The sequence below is a fragment of the Augochlora pura genome, chromosome 4 (assembly GCF_028453695.1).
Source record: "Augochlora pura isolate Apur16 chromosome 4, APUR_v2.2.1, whole genome shotgun sequence".
In the NCBI taxonomy this organism is placed as follows: domain Eukaryota; kingdom Metazoa; phylum Arthropoda; class Insecta; order Hymenoptera; family Halictidae; genus Augochlora; species Augochlora pura.
Window position 1 is genome coordinate 27,045,174 of NC_135775.1, and position 24,279 is coordinate 27,069,452.

Consider the following 24,279-nt stretch of genomic DNA (forward strand, 5'->3'; position numbering starts at 1 on the left):
TAAATAGAATTTAATGAATGGTAATGAGAAGAAGAAGAAGAAGAAGATGTGGAATCTCGAAGAAGCGGAAGAGAAGAGGGAAGAGAAGGAAAGTGAGCTCGGAGGAAGGGAGATTGCTGGAGAAAGAGCAATGCATGGCGGCAAAAGCGATGTATAGAGGGTGAAGGAGAGAGGAAGGGAGAGAGAGAGGGGGGAGGGAGGGAGTGGAGGAAAGAGCGAGAGGATCTCTCGGAAGGTAGGGAGGACGTTTGTCCGATGGACGGAGGGAGATGTGGGGCGTAAGGCTCGGGTAGCGGGGCATCAAGGGGCGTCGGAGAAACCGAAGAGGGCGAAGAGGGCGAAGAGGCCGAAGAGCGCGGAGGAGCACCGCGTGCAGGAGAAAGAAGGAGCCGGTGGAGGTGGCGATGTGGAGAAGCAGGAGGAGAATGAGGAGAAGGTAGAGAAGCAGGAGATGCAGGAGAAGCAGGAGAAGCAGGAGGTGTCGTGGAGGTGGAGGAAACGGAGGAAGAGGAGGAGGAGGGAGCTAGTTGTTGGCGGCGGGTGCACGCGGGTGTAGGTATACGTTCGGCCCCTACACGCGAATACGTAAGATACTACAGGAGAGAAGAGACGGAGAAAGAGACGTTGAACGTTCGCGAGGAGAACTGGGTGAGGGAGAGGGAGAGGCAGAGAAAGAGAGAGGGAGATGGAGAGAAAGAGACAGGAGAGAGAGAGAGAGAGGGAGAGAGGGAGAGAGTAAGAGAGAGAGAGAGAGAGAGGGAGAAGGAACGAGAAGGAGCGCGCGCGAAGGAGAAAGACAGCCGGAGAGCGAAGGATAGAGGGAGCGAAGAAGAAAGAAGAAGAAGAAGAGGAGGAGGCCTCCGCCTCGACATATATGCGGTGAGAACGCGCGCCTCCTGACTCAGTGCTTGACAAGCCAGCAAGCTCTTAGGATCCACCGGGTTTCACCGGCACGGCACGCTTCGCCAGCAAAGCCAGCTGCCTGCCACTGCCACGCGAGTACACGCAAACAGAGTAGAGCAGTTCATCTTTTCTCTTACCTTTTGCCTTTTGTCTTTTGCCTTTCGCCTCTTACCCATCGCCTTTCGACTCCCACCTCCCGCCTCCCACCTCCCGCCTTCCGCCTCTCGCCTTACGCCTCTCTCCTCTCGCCTCTCGCCTCTCGCCCCACACCTTTCGCCTCTCACCTTTCGCCGTCCTCTCCTTCCTCGAGGCTAGGCGGGATCGCAGCGAGTATCTGTCTTCCTTCCGGGACCCGTCCGCAACCTCCGACCTGCCACCCACCTCCCTTCCTTCGCTCTTCTTTCCCGTTTCTCCCCGTTCCTCTCTGTTTCTCGTGCTTTCACTGTCCGTCCTTCTCTGTTCGTTTTTCTCTGGCTCGGTCGAAGCCAGCTGATCGCGAGGTTATCCGATAGATCGGAGAAATTGTTGAAGCGGTGCGACGCGCATCAACGCGGTGATCTCCCGGGAAACGAGCCGCGGACCGGAAGGACTCCACGGAGGGACAACGACAGAAGCGAGGGATCTCCCGCAGCAGCTTCTGGAGGGGGATGGAAGAGGAGACGAAGATCGGCGGCCTGTGACAGCAGCGGTGCCATGATACGTTCGGGAACACGTTTGGGAAGACGCGCGGTGCACCGGTAAACTGAGTGTATCAGTAGCGCGCGCGTGTCGAGATTAAAGTTCGCGCTGGAACGGAGGTCACGAGGGTTCACCGGACCGTTTCGTTCCGTTTCGTTTCGTTACGTTTCCAAGGGGAGGGGGAGGAGGAGGAGGTGGGAGAGGTGGAGGAGGAGGAGGAGGACACCGAAAGAGAGTCCCGCGGAGCAAGCGAAACAGGGAGAGAGAGAGAGAGAGAGAGTGAGAGAGAGCGGGGGAGAGAGGAGAGACAGTCTTGAGAGCCGGCGAGCAACAGAGCATCGCCCTCAAGTGCAATGTGATTTTTAGGATGTCCTTCGGCCCGGTTTGTCTGTTTGCTTCTAGTGCTTCTAGTGAGTGACTATGGTAAATGATTTTGTTCGGTGAGCAGGATAAGGGAAAACAGCGGACAGAAGAGTGGAGTGGTGCCACTCTTGTTTCGAGCAATCGAACAGTTTTCACTGTTGCTGTCGTCGACTGTTGTCGACGGAAACACGGCGGCTACGTTGCGTTTCCGTGCGTTCGCCGCATTCGTCGAAGGAAACTGGAGGAACGGAAACGACAAGAACGAGACGAAGAAAAAGAAGAGAAGAAGAAGAAGAAGACGGGCGGGAAAGGCATTACTACCAGGGAGCGTAGATCGCGACCGTGGATCGAGTCCGATAGCCTAAATCGGGTGATGCGTCCACTCCGGCTCCCGAACGCGGTGACGTGCTGCGCGTTCCCGAACGGGGAATCCTAGGACGTAAGGGCGAGTGGGCTCGTTGAAGTGCGGTTATCTCGCGATAAATCACGGAAGAAGAACCGCATCGCGGCCAAACAGGAGACGGAAGAGTCGAGGCTGGAGGTAGTGGAGGACCAGGTGGGTGACGAGGAGGAGGAAGAGGAAGAAGAGGAACAGGAACCAGCGTATATCTGCGGCGAGAGACCGCTGGTAATCCACGCAAGATAAACGGTTCAGGCTGGTCTAGCGTGGATCTAGCGAGGATCTGGCGAGGATAGAGCGAGGATCTAGGCACGCGGACGGAGCAGGAATCGGTAAAGGCGCGAGCACGATGAGGCCGAGCACCTGATCGTTCCGTTTGCGACCAAGGCCGATCGTAAACCGATCCGACTAACGGTGACCTTGAGCAAGATGGTCAGGAGGGCGCTGCTGCTACTCTCGCTGATCCTCCTCGGTGCCTTCGACGCACCTGGCATCGAGAGAGCCCCTGTGAGATTCCTGGCGATGGCAGTGAACGCCTGCAACACATGCAGGATGCACGAGGAGATCCGAGCTCTCAGTCTCGAAGCCATCAAGGGTCAGATACTGACCAAGCTCGGGCTAAAGCAGGCGCCGAACATGACCGGCCGGGCACTGCCGAGGATTCCGCCGATCTCCAAGCTGATGGACATGTATGGGATGCAGGCGGATCAGCCGCAGCCCCTCGAGCCCGGCATTACGCACCACGAGGAAATCGACGAGTACGCCGCCAAGACCGAGAGCGTCTTCGCCCTGGCCCAGCCACGTAAGTTCACAACCCTATTCGATCGTCTTCGCCTTTGCTCTTGCCTCTGCTTCCCCTTCGCGCTTCGGCTTCGCTTCAGCCTTCCGCAGCCCTCCCCATTACATATTCGGGCAATTGCTGTCGCGCGAATCGCGACGGTACTGCGTATACAACTTTGAAGCGAAGCCACGCTCGTGGCAGCTGACGGCGTTTTCCTTGGCAACAATAGAATTAACCTTTCGACACCCGTGCAACCGATCCGCGATGTCGTGCTATTGCAATTTGTAACATTGTAGACTCAATTGAAACGCACTTCGGCTCCTCGTATTCTTCCTCCGCCGAGCCGTAAAAGTAATTATGTAAGCCAACTGAATCTTTTACACGATCCTTCATTGACGGTACTTAACCTCTGATACGCGCGTCGGGCTGTTTTCGACCCGCGGATCGTGTACCGTGGACAATCGAACATCATCTCGAACAAGATCTCGATTTCGACAAGAAAAAGGGTGGTGATGTTGGGGCCGCTGGGACGCTAAATTTGCTCGGGCGAACCCTTTGCTTCGTCCGTTGCTCGGAACGATGCTCCAGGCTTCCCCGGTCGCGTCGGTCTTGTCGTCGTGTGGGTTCTGCCCGACCAGGATCGATTTGAAATTCGATCTCCTGCCCTCAGGCTTCGAGGGCTGGTTGCGAGGAGATAATGGGCCTTATCGAGCTCCACCTTCTCGTCAGTCGTCTTCTCCTTCTCCTCCTCCTCCTCCTCCTCCTCCTTTTTCTCCTTCTTCCTCCTCGATTCTCCTGGCTCTTTCGGCCCTGTTGTCGGCTGTCGGCAGTCGACCGACGATTCTTTCGAAATAGTTTTACGCAATGGATCGCGGCTGATCGATTCACGGTTAATTGATTTGCACTTTGGACAACTCGTTCAATGAATTCGACACTTTCAACTTTCGATCCGGTCGGAGTGCACGAGCGCGATTTTATAAATTTACAAGGAACTCGAAGAGAAGAGACGCAACCTCTCGCCTCTCCGACCGTGTCGAATCAGTTGTTTCCCTTCGGATAGCTTATCCGTCGCGCGCGCGCGCGCGCGCCAACATCGAAACTCGATCGCCTCGATTGGCAAACGCATCTGCGAGCTTTCGCGCGTTCACGCGTTTTCGCAACGACGGAATCTAGCCGGTCAGCTAGGCGCCAAACTAGCCGGCCGCGATTCGAAGGCGAAGGACAAAGCCAAACGTAATCGAACAGCGCGCGCACGCTTCACGAGCCAATGATAAATTCCGACCGGACTAATCGAGCCCGACGTTTCGAAAGTTACGTGTCTCCTTATCGACTGGCAGATTAACGAAACGATTTAAAGACTAACAAATAACCGATAAAACGTTCCGACGAGACCCGCAGCGCGAGCTAGCGGAATCGTCGAGCCGATTCGGGCGGCCGCCGTACGTCGGAGTCGGTACAGCATCGGGGAGTGTGCGAACGGGTATCGAAAACGTGGATGATTATCGCTTTGGGCGACCCGTATGAACGTGGAACCCGTTGCAGGCAGTTCTCTGGTATTCGCATTCTACAAACTTTGTTTTTTTTCTCTCTCTCGGATCTTCTCGATATTCGCGTGTTCCTCGACTGTTCTGGCTCTATCCGTCTCCGTCAACCTATCGCGCGCATCGGTTCGTACCTCCTCCCTATTCTGCCGTTTCGCTCTTTGGCTCTTCAGCTTCGAATCGCCCGAGTCCCCCGAGTCTTCCCCTTTTTTCGACTCTCCTTTCTTTTCGCTCGGCCGCGGACATCGACATTCCTCTTCCGATCACCCAATTTTCGTTTTTTCTGCAGCGTTGCAGCACACTGATCGGTCCGCGATCTTTTCGCAGCCCCTCGCTCTTTACTCGCTCCTCTTTGCGTGGCTCGATCCGTTTTTCTTCTATCCCACGCAATTCTCTCTCTCTCTCTCTCTCTCTCTCTCTCTCTCTCTCTCTCTATCTCTCTCTCATTTCACGAATTCTTCCCGTCCTTTCTCCGTATTTTTCCTTCCCGTCCCCTATTCACCGTGATCTCTCTCGTTCGGTGAAACGATCGAACGTCGATTTTTTGTAGCTCGTCCTCGAGAGATCGATCGATCCTCGCCTCACGGCCTCTTGGCGCTCCACGTTCTCCTCGCTCTCCTCGCTCTCTCGCGCGCGCCTTGTAAAACGAGAGACGTGGAAAGGATTTTTTCTTTTTTTTATCATCGTCCCGGTGGAGGTTGCAACGTCGCCACTGTAGGCGTTGCCTTAAATAAGCATCGGTTCGGCGTGCAGGCCGGAACGTAACCGGAAATCCAGGGATCCGTTTCCAGGAAAATTTTGTCAACGTTCGCTGTACCGTACGGAACACGGCCGGTTTGCTGACGGCTGACGACGACGGCCCAGAACACTCACGATTCGACCGGCAGGTTTCGCGTTCCCACGCGATATCAATTTTCGATCGCCACGCCAAACTATCCCGGCCCGTTTCTTTCGTTGTTCCGGTGTGTTCCACTCTGGCAAATGCGGCTCGGACGCGAGCTCGAAGGTGGAACAGTCGGTGTTGCGCCAACAACGAGGTGGCCGTTGCTCACGAGGTTCCCGTTGCGCAATCTTCTTTCGAGTATAAGAGTTCCAACAACGATGGGCCTGACCTAGGCTGTGCACCGGTCCTGACCTTTGCGACGGTTCGAGGCCGATTCGTTCTGGTTCGGCACCGTACGCGGAGATCTCGACCGCGGAGAATCCCAGCGATTCAGCGAGCGCTGTCCTCTTCGAAGACGGCTTCGGCCCCGCGGCCCCACGGACTCGCGCGAAGATAAGCCGCTCGGCTTATCTTTGTTCGCGATTTGCTCGTCTTTTTGGCTCTCTGCATCGTCGAACACGGTTTCGACTCGAGCGGCGTCGGCGTCGGCGGCGACAGGGATCGCGATCGTAGACCGTAGGCAACGTCCTTTCGAAGAGCATTAGCTATTTCGTTGATTTCTCATTGATCCAATTAACCGGCTGATTCTTCGATCGCGAGGGCTCGATGATCGACCGCCTTCGACTGAACGCGAGCACAGTTCGGTCGAGCAAATGCAGGAGTCGTCGACGATTTCTATCGATTCGGGCGAAACGCCTGAGTCATCAAATAACGAGTCTTTGGAATCGTGTTGGGACCAGATACGGTCGCGTGGAACTGTTCCGATCTACGGGTCAAAAGGTGAATATAATTATGGTTGTGGACCCGGCCTGGCCCCGCTGCCGAGAAATATCTGTTCCGAGAGCTGTTTTTCTTTCCTCGTGGTACACACCTCGGTACACCTGCCCTGGCGAAATTAATAAATCTGAAACGGATATATAAGCCGTTGAATAATGAGAGTGCAGTTAGTGGCACTGCGGTCAGCATACTCGCAGACAGGCGCCGTGCTATCAGTGATTCTCATTTTATACCGTTTTAGAACACGTTTCTACCTTTTTCGACGATCTCGCCAGTCTCGTGGTATACCGAGTCGTCATTTTCCACGTTTCTTCTCGACGCTCGTAGAAAAATGTTCGCGCCCCAACGAAGATTCGTTCTCGGCGCAAAAAGGATGCTCTCGGCGGGGACGCGCGTCCACGGACAAGAAGCTCCCGCTTGGGAACGAGCAGCGGAGCGATTCTGGCCGCATTCGCGAGAAAGACCGTCTCGGTCGTGTCAACGGCAGATACTTAGCCGACGATCTAGATCGATCGGCCATCGATAGATCCGTATGTAACCGATTGATCTGATCGAACGGTAGCGCCGATCTAGAAAACCAGTTTGTCGTGTTCCTGGCTCTCTCGGAGGTATTAGCAGTCGCGAATATCGGTGCTGCGTTGCAACGCGAGCGCATTTAAGGACTACTAGAGTTACATAACAATTCGATGGGTATTATCGCTTGGCTGGACGTGTACCTACAATATTAGATCGATCGTATCGCGTTACCGCTACCTTTTGCGCGGATTCTCATCTCGTATCATCTCATCTCATCTCTTCGATTATTCCATTTATTTTTAACCTTTACAGACACACTGTGTCGCAAACGAGCAAAATAGAATGCAACAATTGCCGAACGGTTACATGCCCGGAGTTACAAAACGATTGCTCTTATCCTAATTCGATGAATGAATTCTACGGGCGATACCGAGCTCTTTAATCTACGAAGAGAAGCACGGAAATAGAATCAACCGATCTCGTGTCTCCGTGACCCGTGTTTCGCATCTGACCTCGCGTTTCTGCGAGAGAGCTACCAACGAAATTTTTCGATAGGCGAACGACAGATGTACATTCGAATCGCCGAAACGAGGTTGGTTCGTGGAACGGAGTCGCGATAATTGTCTTCCGCCGGTCGATTTTGATCGCAGGAAAGTCGACGGGGTGCAGCGCGAGAGGCGTTTCTACTTTCTACGAGTCGGCTGCCCTCCGCGTGTCGTGTCGCTTCGTTTCGTTTCGTTTCGTTCCGTTTCCATTCGATTCGATTCGGTTCGTTTGAATTCGAAGGGGGCGCGTTCGCGATCGAGTTTCTCGAAAGCACGCGATTTCCGACGCGTAGGATCCTTTTGCGAGCGGCGAACAGGAAAACGCAACAACGGAAGCGCGGCAGTACGGGAGCGCGGGCGAGACAGGAAGCGAAAGAACCGGAGAAAGGGCGAGCTACGTGTGGTGGCAGGGGTCGAGAGAGAACGGAGAGAGAACGGAGAGAGCAGGTGAGAGAAGGAGAGCGCAGGGGAGAGCAGGAAAGAGGGAGACGCGTGACCCAAATGCGAATTTTATCGAGTTACGCTGTTATACTGTCGAAGTGCAGTCACGATTGCAGGGCGGCGTTCGTCACGCGATGCAAATTGCTCGGGGGCGGCAGTTTTTACGTCCGGTTTCTGGCGTGTCGCGTAAACCAGTGCCTCGAGCAGCCTCGAACACCTCCCGACCGGTCCCTTCGCGGCGGTCCCTTTACAAGAAAACCACGGTCCCGCTGAACGACCACCGGAAATACGATAAGTGCTCGCAGATACGGCCACGGGGCGGCAACGGGAGGGTAGGGAGGGGGGTTCTTCGAGCCAAGCGCGGCCGAATTAAACTTATCGCCGATTCCACGCCCGATTACCATGTCCCTGGGATCATTAACGTGCTTTAGAGCGCCACGGGAACCAATTTCGCTAACCGTCTTTACGGCCGTCCGACACACATAACCGTCGCGTTTCGAGGCGTTTCGATACCGAGCACCGCGCACGCCTTTCGATTCGACTGTCAGGAAAATGAAAAAGTCGGGGGTGCTCCGCGCGTGGGATTCGCAATCGGTCGTTCACCTCGACAGGTATTCGAGCCGAAGATCGTTGGCGCAATTAAGTATTCCCAAGTCGAAGTCAGAGGGCACGTTATCGAGCGAGTTTCGACTGAACTAGAGAGAGAGAGAGAGAGAGGCGGGAAGGACGGGACGGGTCGGACGGGATGGAATGGGACGGAACGGGATAGGGTGGGATCGGAGACCGGGAACGAAGATACGGGAGTGCATTACAACATTAATTTCGGGGTTCAACGCTCTTGGGAAGGTAGTCGTAGTCGTAGTCGTGGTTGTAGCCGTGGACGTGGTCGTAGGTACAGCCTAGGCTCACGCAAAGTTCTCGCAACCCTTCCGTGTCCCCCCCTCGTCTTTAAATCCTGCACTCTGGATGGACGTTCATCCGGCCAGGGAACACGTCGATAGACGCGGCGCGATGTTCTAAGAATCGGTCAAATCGAAATCGCTTCCGAGAAGTTCCGAATGATTTCGCGAACGATTTCTACGCGCTCCCGGCGCGAATTTCTCGGTATTGAATTTCGACAGGTCGTACACGATCGGGCACGCGTCGAATTGCGCGCAATGCATAGCCGTGGGTAGCCATGCGCAGCCACGCGCAGCGATGCGCAGCTGCCAGACGATTTGTCGCGGTCCCGACGATATATTTTTAAACGTCGTCGCCCTTAAGAGACGTCCACTGACGCCGTCCTGGCTGTGCAGCCTGCGTTGCGAGCGAAACAACCGAACCGAATGATAGCGAAAAGTGCGGCCGGCCGGCCGGCCGGGGGTGCGACCGCCCGGTGGATACCGAGGGGGGCGCAGAGGAGCGCCGAGTGGCGTCTCGTATCAATTATTTCTTCGTTTATTTATAGGCAGGGCCACGACACCGCGGTATCACTGTTGTTTTCCATCATTTCCACTCGTTCTGAATATTCGCGAGCGAAAAATCCTTGACTTTTTTTTTATCGATTTTCCTCCGTCGGCGGCAGCGATCGATCAGTTTCCGAGCGTATCGACCGATAAATCGTTTTTCGTGGTACCAGATAACGTTGATTGCGGCGTGGCCGAGCAATGCGAGTGACCTCCGTTCGCCAAAACTATATTTATCTGTCTCCGCGTGGCGAAGCCACGGTGTACCTACTGTGCTTTAGCTTTGGCTTTATTGTCTTCCCCTTTCTCTTGCTCCCACTCTTTCACACTTTCTCTCTCTCTCTCTCTCTCTCTCTCTCTTTCTCTCTTCTTTTTCTCTTGCCGTTTCTCTACCACTCTCGACCATCCTTGTCCTCCGACGAGCGGCTTTTTTCCTCGCTTTTCCAAGTGCGAGCAGCCGGCCTCTTTCCTTCCTCTGTCGTGCTCGCTCTACGAATTTATTTGTGTCTGGTCTCTCGTCCTCGCTGGATTTAAAATGCGCGCGTCGCGCCACGTGTTTTCGAGCCCCGCGGCTCTAACACTGCAACGCTGCAGCGATCCAACGATACAACGTTGCAACGTTGCAACGGTGCAACCCTTCGTCCGCTTTCGCCCGAAATGCACCGTCAAATTCTGAGACGAAAGACGCGTTCTCAAAAATGCTGTTCGTGCCATGGTCGCGACCGTCTTTTCGCGACTTGTTCTTAAACGTTCCTATTTCGTCTTTGCTGTCGTTGCTTGTTGTACACGGGTTGGGGAACGTATCGGCAGCATAGCTGGTGCAAAAGAATAGCGTAGCGAGCTTGCGATACGTTTGCCGGAATTTTCTACGGAGCCCCTGTAGTAGAGGATCGTTCCGAGACAGCGTATGCAAGACAGACTTATTCTCATCGAAATCCGGAGACGGTGGTTTCCCCGAGCTCCCGCGTTTAAATATAGTCTGAAAGATCTCGCGACAGACGCTAGACGATCGGTAGCCGCGTCTGGACCGAAATAAAATTGCCATCTTTCCGTGAAGATTTTTCGGCGCGACGCGAGCCGTCGTGTGTCGCGCCCCTCGGATCCGTTCGCTCCGCAGCTACAAAGAGCAACAGCTGTCCCGCGCGCCTTATTAAACTTCGACCCCCTAGAAAACGTGCGCGCCATTCGCGAATAATACGTTAGCAAATTCCAGACGATCCGACGGACGTTTTTTCGGCCGGTCGATGGATTTCGAGGCGGAATGATTTGCGGCGCGGCGTGGTTCAAGGACAGGGACGATGGGAGGAGCAGATTACGGGAACCTGTGGGTCTCGTATGCCTGCTCTGCTCGTCGGCGCGACGTTATCGCGTGTGGTTATCGAGCCGCGTTCCTTCGAATCTCTGGAGCTCCGTTATCGTTAGCACGGTGTCGTTATCGTTGACGATTACGCGTCGCGTTTCGACCCGATCCATGTTTCCGCGATAGCGGAGGTTGAGGCGCGGCTACTCCTCCGTTTGCCGTGACGTTTCCCGTAGACAACGGCCCCTGTAACGGCCGCCGACGGAACGATCGCGAGTCGCGACAGGATCCTCGACGCGAACCGTGGCTTCCTCGAGCGTGATCAATTATGGAGCGTCCCGTAAACCGATTAACCGCGACGGCTGGAATTTTCGGAAGAAACCGTTCGGATTTCTCAACGCGGTCGAAACAAGCTTGCGAGCTCTCGACGTCGACCCGGCGAAATCGCGCAATTAGTCGCGATAAATTGACTCGAGGCTGTTGGGGTGGGGAGACGACGGTCGGGTCTCCGGGAACGATAATTGCTCGTTTCCATGGCGGTTCCTGACGCGGAGTTCCGGCGACCCGTCGAATTCGGGAAATCGTGGGACACGACTCGACGCGCCGCCCGCTCAGCCGCGTCTCTCCGATAACTAATTATCTCGGGATAAGTCTTGGGGAAATTGGACGTACGCGATGCGGCGAACGTGACAGCTCGAGTGACAATGACAACGATATACTCCGCAGCCGATCCTGCGTCGCGTCGCGTCGCGTCGCTCAAAGTTTGAGAAAAACGCAGCCGATCCGTTCTCCTCCGTAATTATTCAACGGTCTCCCGTGATTGGTTTCCTCGTGAGATCTTTCGGAATCGGGTCGATCGGGGATCGGGGATCGGGGATCGGCGATCGACAACCCAGTTTTCGTAGAGCGTCCCGCAAAAATACCGCGGCAAAAACGCGCGACATTTCGCGACGTTTCTGGAAAAGGGGCGGGGACGTTCTAGATCGCGATCCGGTTCGATTCGAGCGAATCGGATACCGGGACCAGTCCATTTAGAAGGGACATCGAGTACCAAAGGTCGATCGATGGATCGGTTCATGGAAAAATCCAGTGGTTCGCGTAACGGTACGATTTCAGGTGGCTTTACCCTTCATGGAAGCGGTCTCGGAGCGAGCGATGACCCGAATAGAGTCGCGACCGGGGCTAAGGCGCTTCCCTACGCGTATATAAATCTGCTTCGGCGTTTTTCCTCTCCTCCTTTCACGTTCTCCGACTGTTCTCTCGGCTGCTGCTCCCGCGGTTGTTCTCTCGGCTGTTGTGCCGGCGATCAGCGGAGATCGGCGACGCCGTAGGTTGTCGCCGCTCGTCGTCGATCGTTCGTTGATCGTTGATCGTTGCTCGCTTCGTCGGGATAAATGTCGGACGCACGTGCGTCACCGAGCCTCTCTCGGTGGACAAGAAACTCGACTTCTCTCGCCGCCGCGCCGGTTGTTCTTGATTTATTGCCAATCGAGGAGCACGAGGATGCCACATGCCGCTATACCACGGTCTACCGATCGGTCGATTCGATCTCGTCCGGCATCGGCATCGGCATCGGCATCGGCATCGACGTCGATATCGTAGCGGAGAGGGGTCGCTTGCCAGCGGAGAATTCTGTTGACCCGAATTCCGAATACTGTCCGACTGGAAACGGTAGGGACCGATTGCGAGCGATTATTCGACGGTTCGGTTTCAGATCAGAGGCTGAGGCATTCGAAGGGCAGCCTGGACGTGCTCTACTTCAAGTTCTCGGACAAGGTGGTGCAGCATCGAGTCACCAGGGCCGAGCTGTCTCTGTGGATATGGGGCAGCGGGCAGGAGATTGGCGGGAAGGAAGACCGCTCGTCGGCCGACGGCAAGTCCGGCGAGTCGGAGAACCAGGAGGACTCGGGCCCGGTGACGATCACGTTGCAGAGGATCCTCCGTGGGACCACCGAGTCCGGCGGGCCGTTGCTCGGCCCGGCGTTGACCACCAAGCACCCGAGGCCCGCCGGCCGTGGCGGCACCTGGGTGACCATCGAGCTCCGGAGGATGGTGGCCGAGTGGTTCAAGCACCCTAGGGACAACCTAGGCGTCGCCCTCAAGATCTCCGGGACCGGCCCCGGCGGCAACCATCGCAGGAACTCGAAGGTGGTCGAGACCAATCCCGGAGCCGAGTACGCGCCTTACCTCGAGGTGCAGACGCAGGAGCTCGACTCCCGAAGGGGGGCCAGGATCAAGCGGAACATAGGACTGAATTGCGACGAGACTAGCCAGGAGCCCAAATGCTGTCGGTACAAGCTCACGGTCGACTTTGAAAAGTTTGGCTGGGACTGGATCATCGCGCCCAAAAAGTGAGTCCGTTTTCTTCGCGTTGCCTTATGATTTTTCGATCGATTTCCCTTGCGCGGTTTCGCGCACGCATGCACGTATAACTTGTGTTTATCTACAGGCGCTGTCCACGCCGAATCGGCATGCCCGTTCGCGTATTTCATCCGCCACGATCGTAATCATAATCGGCGCTCGACGATTTTGTTGCTTCAGGTACGACGCCAACTATTGTTCGGGCGACTGTCCGATGGCGTTTCTGCAGTCGTATCCAAACACCCACATCGTGAGCCTGGCGTTGCCGCCGAACAACACCGGGCCCTGTTGCGCCCCCAGAAAGCTCTCGGAGATCACGATTCTCTATTTCGACAACGAGTACCAGATCGTGTTCTCGCGGCTACCAGGAATGGTTGTCGAGAGATGCGGATGTACATAGTCTACCGTACGGCTCAACGAGGAGCGACTCCGACGACGACAATATCAACGACGAGAGGGAGAAGAAGAGGAAGGAGGAGGAGGAGGAGGAGGAGGAGAAGGAGGAGGAGGATGCCAACGGAATGACGCTCGTCGTCCGACCTGTCTCGCGACGATCCTGAACGGTTTTCGTTTCTTTTCCTTACTTTCCTTTCTTTTTCTTTTTCTTTTCCTTTTGGTTTCGTTCCTTTGTTCACCTGCCGAGAGACTCTCGATCGCCGTTCGATCGCTGCTCGATCGTCGATCGGTCGTCCTCGTCGTTGCGTTCGACTCTCGAAGATTACCTCGACGATTCCTCGTTCGATAGACTGAAAGTGCCTTGTTTTGGGGTGTGTTTAGTGCCGTGACGCGAATGAGACACGAACGAGTTACGTGCGAACATTCCGCGGGTGACTCTTGGGCTGGTTTCCATCGGCGACGAAGACGAGGACGAGGACAAGGACGAGGACGAGGACGGACAGTCGATCGGTCGAGCAGTCGGCGGGCGGACAACGACGACGGCGACCGTCTTGGACGAGTTGATGCGACGCGACGCAAACTTGCGAGACAGGCACCTCGATGCGTAACAATGGTCCACGAGGATGGTCCATGGCGAGGCGGATAGTTCCTAGAGTCACGGTATTATTTTTATGGTGTCGATGCGTTTACACCTGATCCCAGAGAACGACCCAGCGAAAGAATTATTTTTTATACGGGAGCTTGTTGCATTTTTCACAGGAAAACAAATGGAAAATGAAGAAGGATAGAAAGATGAATCTCTCTCTCGCTCTCTACGTATCTCTCTCCCTCTCTCTCTCTCTCTCTCTCTCTCTCTCTCCCTCTCTTTGCTATCTGTCTGTCTGTTTATACATACACGTGCGTATACATATTTTCCCAGTATGTTTCTCAACGAAGCCTGCGAGCGCGTGTACGAGAGTGCGTGTGATTTTCGTGTAAATACATGGTAAGTTAGGCTGTCGTTTAATTGTCGCTTCCTTATGAAATTTTTCGTTGGTGTTTTGCCGAGAGCAGAGCTCGACGAAACGCGCTCCTGAACGCGGAAGAGAATCAAAAGTTCGGGACGAAACGATCGGGAACGATCAGGCGATCAGGCGATCTCCGCGGCTCGGTTTCGTCGGGCTCTGTCGCGCGTCGGAAGGAGTCTGCGCGAGACTGGTTGCCAGTTGTCGGTTCTCCCGTTTTTCAATTATTGTACAATAAAATGCCAACCGCAACAGCTGGGCAGTCGCGCTCGGAAACGGAAACCGAAACAGAAATACAGAAACGGAAAAGAAAAAAAAGGAAATGGAAACGAATCCCTCGTAGCCGGGGACACGATTTTTGATTTTCGAAAATCGGACGGGCGGGAGGGATTTCCGCGCGTATAATCGGTAGGTAGTCTATATATAGACGTCCACGAACCGCAACAGTGGCGATTAGAATTTATACCTATGTGTACGTATTACGTATATTGTGGCCAACTTCGCGTCCTTTGTCGCGATCGAACGACAAACCGGACGGAAGGATGAGGTTCGACGACGCGGTTTTATACTCGATCCCGCGTCTTATGTGATTCGGTGTAAATTATGGTAGTAATCGTTGTGATATCTAGTTGCTTGGCTCGAGAGCACACCGACCGTCGGGAGCGTTGTACTAGCGTTCCGCCGTACCGAGGATCCTCTATTCTCCTAATCTTTTTACGGAAAGAAACGTCCGTTCGTTTCATTCTATTCTTTCCCACTGTCTCGTTCTGCTCCTGCCGCTCCTTCACTCCCAGGTTTCTCTCCCCGTCATCTTCGGCTTCGTTTCGTTCGAGTAAACGTAGGAATTTCACGAGATTTCGATTTGCGTTCGAAAAGGCGTTCGAAGCGGTCGCGGCTCGAGCCGTGCAGGTCGCCAGACTTTTGATCGGTTTTCTCACGAAACCAAAACGGACGGAGCGTCGACCAATTTCCCTTCTCCTCACTTCCATCGATACGCTGTCTTCTATTCGTTTCCGTCTTCTCCTCGTCCTTTGCCTGCCTCTTTTCCCCTGCATCCGCTAGACGCACACCCACGCATACGCGCGTGCACACATCTACACACACACACACACACACACACACACCCAAGTGCACGCATACGCCCAGAGACACATGCACCCAAATACAATCACCGCGTATCAGTTTCTCTTCTCTCTCGCCTGGTTCCCGTTTCCTCCTTTGTTTGTCAGTGTACCTATTATTAAAGAAACAAAAAAAAAAAAGGAAAGTAATGGAACTGTGTACTCCCAGTATCGAAACGAGGGCGGCGAATACCGCATACTTATTACATGTAACGTGTACTTCCTAGGTAGAGAGTATTCATAGAATATTTATTCGCTGAAATAAATGGTTTTTCGATGAAAGCTGTCTCTGGATTTATTTGGTTCACACGATTTCTATTCGTCTCGGTTTACCGCTCCTCGCGAGCAGCGGTGTCGCAGTTAACGGAGGGGAGAGACGGAGACGCGACGATCGTCGCGATGACCGATTCGAAGAGAAGTGCGCGTGTTTTCGACAACGTAGAGGTAGAATGACGCGGCGCGGCGACGCGTTGCATCTGTTTGGAATGTTTCCGTTTCTTTTGCAATCGCTCGACAGAGATTCGCGATGCGACGACGTCACTCCCAGGGTCGCGATAAACTTTCGGGCCATGAAACGATTATTGTTCGGTGGGTCGTTTTGTTTCTCGAGCCGCTAGGCGGGGTCGATCGAAGCCGGCGGCCGAGTCGTTGGAAACACGGCTCGGTTCTGCAGTGCTCGGTTCGCTAAATTGCTCGTGTCGGTTCGACGGTTCGTCGGTTAGACTTCCTCGAATCTCTGGAACGGGAACCGGGGCTTCCTCGCGAATTCGGTGCTCGCCATTTTTCCACGGTGAGACCTCGCGACGATGCTCAATATTTTTAATTTTTATCTCGGGGTCAAAGTTAAACGAGTCTCGCGTATATCGTCGGCCGCGCGACCTTCCCGTCGCTCGATATCGGACAAGAATGACACATCTTTTCCGCGGTGCCGATTGAAAAACGCGAACGCGCCGCGATCGTATCGTCGGCGTGCAACCGACGCGGCGAGGAGGTTCGCCGCAAGTTGCGAGGGACGCGAAGGCATACCCGCGCAACTGCTACTTGTTTGTCCGTCGTGTTTCCCTCGCATGCTGCACGCGCGTTTATCAATTTATCTACAATGTACGGCTTCGTTTTAACGAGTCGTTAATCGAAGCGCAGGGCCCGATTAGAGCTCGCTGCGCGGGACGCGTACGTGCACGTGTACGTACGCGTACGTTCTTCCGCTCTCTCTCTCTCTCTCTTTCTCTCTTCGCAGAGTTTCCTTATTTCCTTGATCGCGTTACGGCAGCGCGCGCGTCGCTTCGAAATAAACTACCGATCGATCGAGCAAAATAATATATCCAATCGTTCGAATTGACTGAAATCGGTAGGCGCATCGCGCGTCTTCGTTCCGCCTGTTGCAACATTTCTTCGCGAAACCGGAGACGAGGACGACGGGGCAAAGTAAAGAGAGCAGAGGTTTCTTTCTAGTCGGTGGTCGGTACCGTTGCAGAAGCGAGACGGTCAACGAATCTGTCTCCGTTTCGACGACGACGTTGGACACGCCGGACCGATGCGACGCGACGCGCGTCCTTCCGAGGCCACGGCGAACGACGCTGGCGTAAGTACAGTTCGATCTCGTTCGCCACTGTCCAATGGATAAGCGTCCACCGTGGCAGAAACGGTGAATCCGCGATAAATAGTTCGCAGCAAACAATTATTGCTTCCGCCAGGAAAATATGTCGCGAGATTAAATATGTCGCGACGCTACGATCGGAAGAATCGCGGTTCCTTCGCGATGTTCTCAACGCGGGATCGTTTCGAACGCTTCTCCGCGAACGCGTAAATCTTCGAACGTCGTAGGTACGTGCCCGCGAAACTAGTTTCACGATGGATCGAAAATCTGTTTGAAATCGAGCGCACTCCGCGAAGCGAGTCTCGCGTTCTGTCGCCTTGTCCCACGTCTCCCGTCTCTCGTCACACGTCTCCCGTCCCTCGTCGCTCGTCCCTCGCCCCTCGTCCCTCGCCTCTCGTCGCTCGTCACTCGCGTTAGGTGGACGAGCGGACAAGTCAACCAGTTGACTTTACGGCAGTCAACTGTTTCGCCAGACGTGCCAATTCTCGTTTTATTGTTTTTCTTCGACGGCGCCTCGAGCACTCGTCCTTGCCGACGGTCGGGTTAGTGATCTCCTTTCGCCGAAACAGAAACACGAAAATTCGGGCGAAGTCGAAGCTAACGTCGTCGGGTTTAATTCCGTCGCCACGGACCGGTCGCCGCCAAAGTCGCCGGCGCGTCCGCGATATTAGGCTGGGCGCGTCGACGGTTTTCAAAATTTGTTCGTTCCATTACCAAGGGCGGGCACAGCGGCTTGCTTGCCAAGGGCACGCGGGCACCCCTCTGCGGCGCTCGATTCCCATCGAGAAAACTTTTCGGTGGGGATTTCGGAAACGATCCGAATCCGATGGCTGCGATCGCAATCGCGTGCAATTGCCGGGGCCGCCGCGCGGCGTGACCCAGCAATTGGAATGGACGACGCGACCGTGAAGATTCGCGCTTTGCGCCTCGGCTGGTTCCTTAATGTTTCTGTTCTCGCCCTCTTCTATTTTCTCTCTCTCCCCCCCTCTCTCTCTTTCTCTCTTCCTCTTGCGCTGTTTCTCTTTGGCCAGAGATCAGTGGCTGGTTGAGTAATCGCAGATGAGGCTTCGGATTCGGGCGCGGGCGCTCCGGTCCGAGCAAAACGGCATGTACTCGCAGATCGGGCCGTGCTTTAATAACCTTGCACTCCGAACGTGCCGCGATATTGGCTCTGTCATTGGATCGGCATTTAAATTACTAGCTTGAAAAATCCTCGGCAAACGTTTTTCTCCTTCCACGGGGAACCGATCCAGCGGCGTTCCTCGCTCCAGGTCCCGAGCCAATGCCATTCCGAGACCTTCCCCCGCGTTTTATTTTGTCCCTCGCCACCGTCCGGTAACGTACCCCCGCGACCCCCCGCTCGTCTTCCTTGGCCGGATAGTTTCGATCGGTCGATCTCTTTTCAATTTTTCGGAATCCCGAGGAAGAAAAGTTGTCGCGCTGTTCGTCGAAGGTCGAGTCTCTTCTCCTCCTTTTGGCTCGCTCGGCGAGAGCGACGGGGGAAAAGAGGTTCGAATGGACGTTGCCGGTTCGCGGGAGCGGAAATAACAATACCAATAATCGTAATAATAATAATAGGAGCAATAATAACAAGTTGCCGAAGCGTCGGCTATGATATAATTACGATTACGGTGCCGGCACGGCGGTAGTCTTTAGCTCGCTTTTAACGATCCATTCGACGGGGCTGCTTAAAGCGACCGAGCACAGCCATTACCTGGTATTCCATTTTACGAGTCGGTAGTCGGAGAGAAATAGAGAGATAGGCGGAGATCGAGCAGGGTTCGACGGTGCACCGTTTCGTCCGCCGCGTGGTAGGAAGGCGAGAAAAGGCTGCTGAGAAGGACGGGAAATTCGGAAAAGAAGCTGACCGCGCGAAAAACCGCCAAAAAGCACCGAAAGAGGTGGTGTGTTGCGAGTGCGCAGCAATCCGTTCGGCCTCGACGAATTTTGCGCAGGTTATGGACGGAGTTGCCGGTGTACCCTTAAACGGTTAGCTTTGCGAGGTTTTCGAGGAAACCGATGACAATCGATAAAATACTCGAGCTATCCGGGAGAAGAAGAGAGAAAGGGAAGGTAGAGAGAGAGATGGAGATAGAGATAGAGAGAGAGAGAGGGAGGAAGAGCTAGAGTTAGAGAACGAGAGAGAGAAAGAGAGGAAGAGTGGCAGGGAGGAAGAGAGGGAGAGGCCTGGGGCTCCCGTCCCTTATTCGAGGGTCCCGGATGAAGTGGTGTGCCTTCTCTAGCTAGGGTACATCAACCTGGAGGCTTTCCGGCGAGGGGTTCGAAGCTCGCGGGGCGGTTGCGAGGGTTGGTCTCACCGGATCGCGAGGAGGGTAGCGACACGTTTCTCCAGCTTCGTCCGGATATAGCGCGCGGAATACCAACCATTCGCTCCCACATACTGTGTCGCTGTTGCGAACGTAGTCGCCGTCTTCGGACTCCTCTCTATTTAGCATCTCGAGTGGTCCTCGAAACCAGACCTAACCCAATCCAAGGTCCGAACCGACACGCGACGGCCCGACGTGCGATGAACGACGAGGAACGCGCGACGAGCGGTACCGGTCCCCGGAAAAGCTTCGAGGATCAGTCGATGAGCAAGCTTCCGCCCTCGAATCTTTTTTTCGAAGAGAGTGAGAGAGAGAGAGAGAGAGAGAGAGAGAGACAAAGTCCGCGTTCGCGCGGATTCGGCTACGGACGTCGCAGCGACGTCGAGGACGGCCGGCGAGAGATTATTCGCGGCGTCGAGCATTCCGCAGCGCGAGGAAACGACCGTAGGAATGCGGTCTCGAAGAATTCTCGATCGTTCGATCGAAAAGGTGGAAGGACCCTCGCGGACCGAAGAGAGAGAAGGAGCGGAACGATATCTGTAACGACGTCGGCGTCAGCGACGGCGACGGCGAAGGCGATGCACTTGAATTAACTTACGGTGTATTTCTAGCGCTCTCCGTTTAGCTCTGGAACGCTGTCGCGTTCTCGCGCGTTGTGCACGCGCCGCGCATACGGAGATCACGAAATTTCGCGTCGGCTCCGCCGATATTAACGCGAATCGAGCCAGCGCCGCGGCGTCTACGCCGATTCGCGAGTCGTCAGGCTCCGTGGATCGCGCGATGAATCTTCGCGACCGGCGAATTAACGAGGTGCTGCTGCTAGAGGCTCTGAGAGAGAGAGAGAACGAGTTGGCTCGATCCGAGTAAAAACCGGGGTCGATCTCGCGTTTTTCATAAAAGCTCCGTCGCTCTCTGCCGCGACAGGAGTCCACTCGAACGGTGTCCTCGGGGTTCTCCGGTTCGTGGGAGATCGAGAGGCCGCGATGGCAAAGAAAGAAGGTGGTGCGAGGCTCGACTCTCTCTCGGTCTCTCGGGACGACGCGGTATCAGAATTTCAACGCGATTTCGAAGAGACAATGCTTGGACCCCTTCCCCGTTTTCTGCCCCCCTCCCCCTTTGCCCGGCCGTGGCAGCAGTACTCGATAAATCGTCAACGCGGTTTCCACACGTGAGATACCGGCAGAGCAGAAGATCCCTTTCGAGGCTCTCGTCCCTCAGCAGCCCTTTAATCTCGGTGTACATCGCGGGCTAAGAGAGAGAGGCGGCGCAGTGGCTGGCTACTTTATACTCGGAGTCGGAGGCTACCTGGCTGGCTGAAAGGGGAGGTATTACGGGGTTACTAAAGTGTTGTATGGCCTCCCCAAGCCCCATAAGGATAGCCCTCAGGCACGCACCCCCGTTATCGTATGCGTATGCAGTTTTTTCGCTGGTGCGTGGCTCGGGGCAAAGGTGCTCGCAGCCCTTATATGTGCAGTGAAGGTGAAGGGGGCATCGGGTAACACGGGCAGGCAGCCACCCAAACGACCGAAACCTGAATTCGCTCGTCCAGGATCATCCCGGTATTCCTCTATTCTCTTTCTTGCCTTCCCGCCTCCTCGCCTCCTCGCCTTCTCGCCTTCTCGCTTTCTCTCGTTCGCGCCCGCTCTCACCTCCCCCTCCGCCCGCTCTCCGCGTTCCGCTTTCGTTTCTCTTCCTTTTTTTTCTCGCGTTGGAATTCCGACGAAACTATCCGATAGTTGCCCTGCTCTCGAATCTTAGCGAGCCGAATCCGCGCGATCTGTTCCGTCGGCGGCTGCCGCGCGACGCCGACGTGTCCGCCTCGATTCTCACCCCTCCGTCGATCGTTAACGCTCCGGCAGCGGGCGAACGGTTGTCAGGTCGTCCGAAGCGATTCGGGATTTGCTGGAAATCGTGCATGCGATACGCGCGTAACGATAACGATGGGAATAAAAGAGAATTGCCGGCCAGACGGTGACTCAAGCCGTTCGACTCCGAGTTCTTTGGGCGGGGGGCGGGTGCCACGTGAATTAGAATGCACAGATCGAAAAGGAGCGGGCACACACGAGTTTCTCCGGAAGGACGGAGGAAGAGATACCGATCGGTCGAGCGCGCAATTAAAAACGAGAGGCGAACGACGCGGGGTTTCGTGCATGCCTGGAATCCCGTCCGTCGTTCGACCGGGAGGGTGGTAAGGTGGTGGGTAGGTGGCAGGCGGTAGGCGGTAAGCGACAGCCGGTAGGGGTGCATAAATCGCGCGAGTGCCGAACGCGTTCTGCTCGGTTCGGCCAGCCCTGTTTCGTTCGCGTTTTCCACGGAACTGAACGACGAGCGAACGAACCAAACGCCGCAGCGAGCCGCGACTGGCCCCACTGGCTTCCTATTTATACTGCGAAATTCCCGGAAGGAGCAGGCAGATACCATCGAACCGGGAACCTAGGAAAGAGGAGTACCTATAATTTTCCCCCGATTCGTGGTTGTCGACCGTCGCGCCGCCACCGACTGCACGCACATCCGCATTCAATCAAGCCGTCCCCAAACTTTGCGAGCTCTCCTCGCCCTTTCCCTTTCCCTTTTCCCTTTCCTCTTCCTTTGCCCACTCCCCGAGCAACCCCTTTCTCCTCCTTCTTTCTCTGCTCGGTATCGCCACCGCCGAGAGGCGATTTTCCTGCGGCCTCTCAAGCGCGCCTCTCGCCTTCGAATCGACGGAAAGGACACGCGCGAGCACCGGCAATTTTCGCGACTTTTTGAACCGCGACGAAACGAAACGAGACGAGAGGTGACGCGATCGGATCGCCCGAATCTCCTTTACGGTCCGAAGAGATGGCTCGATGATCGATGGGTGTGCAAATAAAATGACCGGCGAGCCGGGTCGGTTCTAGGAAGATAACGGTCGCCTCGAGCGCAATCAGCGGCCGAGACGTCGGCCAGACAACACCAATGATAGATCAATCTAATTCGGATGACCCCAGACGCGCGCGTCACGTACGGCGAGAGCCTCGCTCCTAATGATCCTCGAGATATTTCGTTCCATTCTTCTTTCGTCGCTGCCGATTCTCTCGCTCCGTCAGTCGGCCACTTTGCCCCGACGTTGCCAGTCCCGATTCCTCGTTAAAAAGATGTCTGCGATCGCGGCTACCTACGATCGAACGAAAACGACGACGATTAAACTTTGTCGATACCGGGGACTGGTGGTCGAAACGTTACGGTCGCCGCGAGAACGTTTCGTTGCAGAAACGACGAGTTACGGTCGTGGCCTTCGAAGATTCGCGTCGCTACGCAACGACACGCGAATCCGCTATCGAGCTTCTCGACGTTGGATAAAGCAGGAACTGCGTCGACGTTCTCCGCGATGGATAAAGCAGACGTTATCCAAACAGTTGCGACGCAAAAGAGGCCCTGCCTGTGATTCCTATCGTCCGACTTCAAAGCGACCCCGCGTTCTGCACACGTGACCGATATTGAGACGCCTCTTGTGGAGAAAAAGTGAAGCTCCGAACAAGGTCCGTACAGCGCCAATTGGTCCAGTGGCAAAACGCTCAAACCGTTAGCCAAATAACCAACGATCGCTCTTGGCCAACAGTTTGAGCGTTTTGCCACTGGACCAATTGGCGCTGTACAAACGTTGTTCGGAGCTTCATCTTTTCACCAAAAGAGGCGTCACATGTGCGAAATGTATGATTGCATAGAAATATTAATGATGGCAAAATTAGGGACTGACGACAAAACTACGAAACACAATTAATTCCTCTATGAGGTTCCTGTAATTGCTGTGTTAAATAATTATATCTTGTGATGTTGTCGTTTGATTTCCTCACACGATATCGATGCTGCAGTCTTTTCCAAACAGTTCCGAGCCTTTGGTTTACCGTTTGGTTGTCTAATTTGATCTCAATCGATATTTTCCAGCAGTCCCGGATTTTATAGAAATTACCGATAGTTGACTTTGGCTAACGGTTCGAGCGTTTTGCCCTTGCTCCAATTGGCGCTGTACGGACTCCGTTCGGAGCTTCACGTGTTCTCCGCAAGAGGCGCCGCATGTAAGGAATAATGGTGGGTTGCGTAAAAACAATAATTGTGGCAAAATTAAGGTGGAACAAACTAAACGAAAGACACGGAACTGTTTGGTAGGATCTGTTGCATCGATATCGCGAAGGAAAGGCAAACGAGGAGAATAAAAGACGTAATGATATGGCAGTTCCAGATTCTGCTGGTATTCGCTGTACAGGTTTCGTTATCGCACACAGATTTTGTGCCGTTTTGAGCTACCGTTGCAAAGATTCTGTCAGGGTAACTTAGTCGCGTCGAGCACGCAAACTCGCAGCGAAGATCGATAGATGAGCGACGGACAAGGTTATTCTTCGATTTTGCTAATCGTTCGATACGCGCTCCCTACTTGGAGAGAAGTCCTTCGAAACTTTCCTAGCGCTGATTCTTTTGTCTTTTCTTTGTAGCGCAAAACTTGAAATCGTATACCGCGTTCACGATTCTTCGGGCCCCTGCCGAGGTTCACCGAACTAGTCCCCGTACCTTGGATGGAATCGTCGTGGTCGGTAAAGGGGTGGTTACCCTCGTCGTTTGTTATCGACGCTGGCCAATCCCGGGACAGAGGGAAAGGGCCGACGTAAGTCGGGCCGAGGCAAGACGGACCGAGACGAGGCGAAACAAGGCTGGACGAGGCGAGATCACGAGATCGGACAAAGAGATGCAAGGTGACTGGGAGGCGGTGAGAATTTAACCGTGAAACCGGTAGCCACCCAAGAAGGCGGTTCCCTTTCTCTTCGCTGGCGGCCGTTTAACGCGGACTCTCTTCGCATCGTTTTATTTTTTGTGCCGGTTCTCCTCGCGAAGGTTGCCGGCGGAGTGAAAGAGGAGGGAATAGGAAGGCGCCGATCGGCCAAGA

General features: G+C 54.8%; 2 protein-coding genes across 2 annotated transcripts in view; both read left to right on the plus strand.

Annotated features, from left to right (window-relative positions):
• The window catches only part of LOC144468567 (uncharacterized), a 1,999-nt gene extending 243 nt beyond the window's left edge, over positions 1-1,756 (plus strand). Inside the window, exons 2-3 of the mRNA XM_078178130.1 lie at positions 158-1,014; positions 1,416-1,756. Coding sequence (XP_078034256.1) covers positions 158-556 — 399 coding nt within the window. The 3' untranslated portion in view covers positions 557-1,014; positions 1,416-1,756. The remainder of the gene's footprint in view (positions 1-157; positions 1,015-1,415) is intronic.
• A 39-nt stretch (positions 1,757-1,795) lies between these two features.
• Positions 1,796-15,725, plus strand: LOC144468952 (growth/differentiation factor 8). Its single transcript, XM_078178779.1, has 3 exons — positions 1,796-3,146; positions 12,288-12,924; positions 13,115-15,725. Exons 1-3 carry the CDS (start codon positions 2,774-2,776, stop codon positions 13,332-13,334), a joined length of 1,230 nt encoding a protein of 409 aa, XP_078034905.1. The 5' UTR covers positions 1,796-2,773; the 3' UTR covers positions 13,335-15,725.
• Positions 15,726-24,279: the final 8,554 nt, after the last annotated feature.

Excerpts from the sequence above, each read along its gene's own strand:
- LOC144468952 (XM_078178779.1), top strand. The coding sequence starts at position 2,774 with ATGGTCAGGAGGGCGCTGCTGCTACTCTCGCTGATCCTCCTCGGTGCC. Across the intron at positions 3,147-12,287 it reads CTTCGCCCTGGCCCAGCCAC|ATCAGAGGCTGAGGCATTCG; the intron begins GTAAGTTCACAA and ends GTTCGGTTTCAG. Across the intron at positions 12,925-13,114 it reads TGGATCATCGCGCCCAAAAA|GTACGACGCCAACTATTGTT; the intron begins GTGAGTCCGTTT and ends TTGTTGCTTCAG.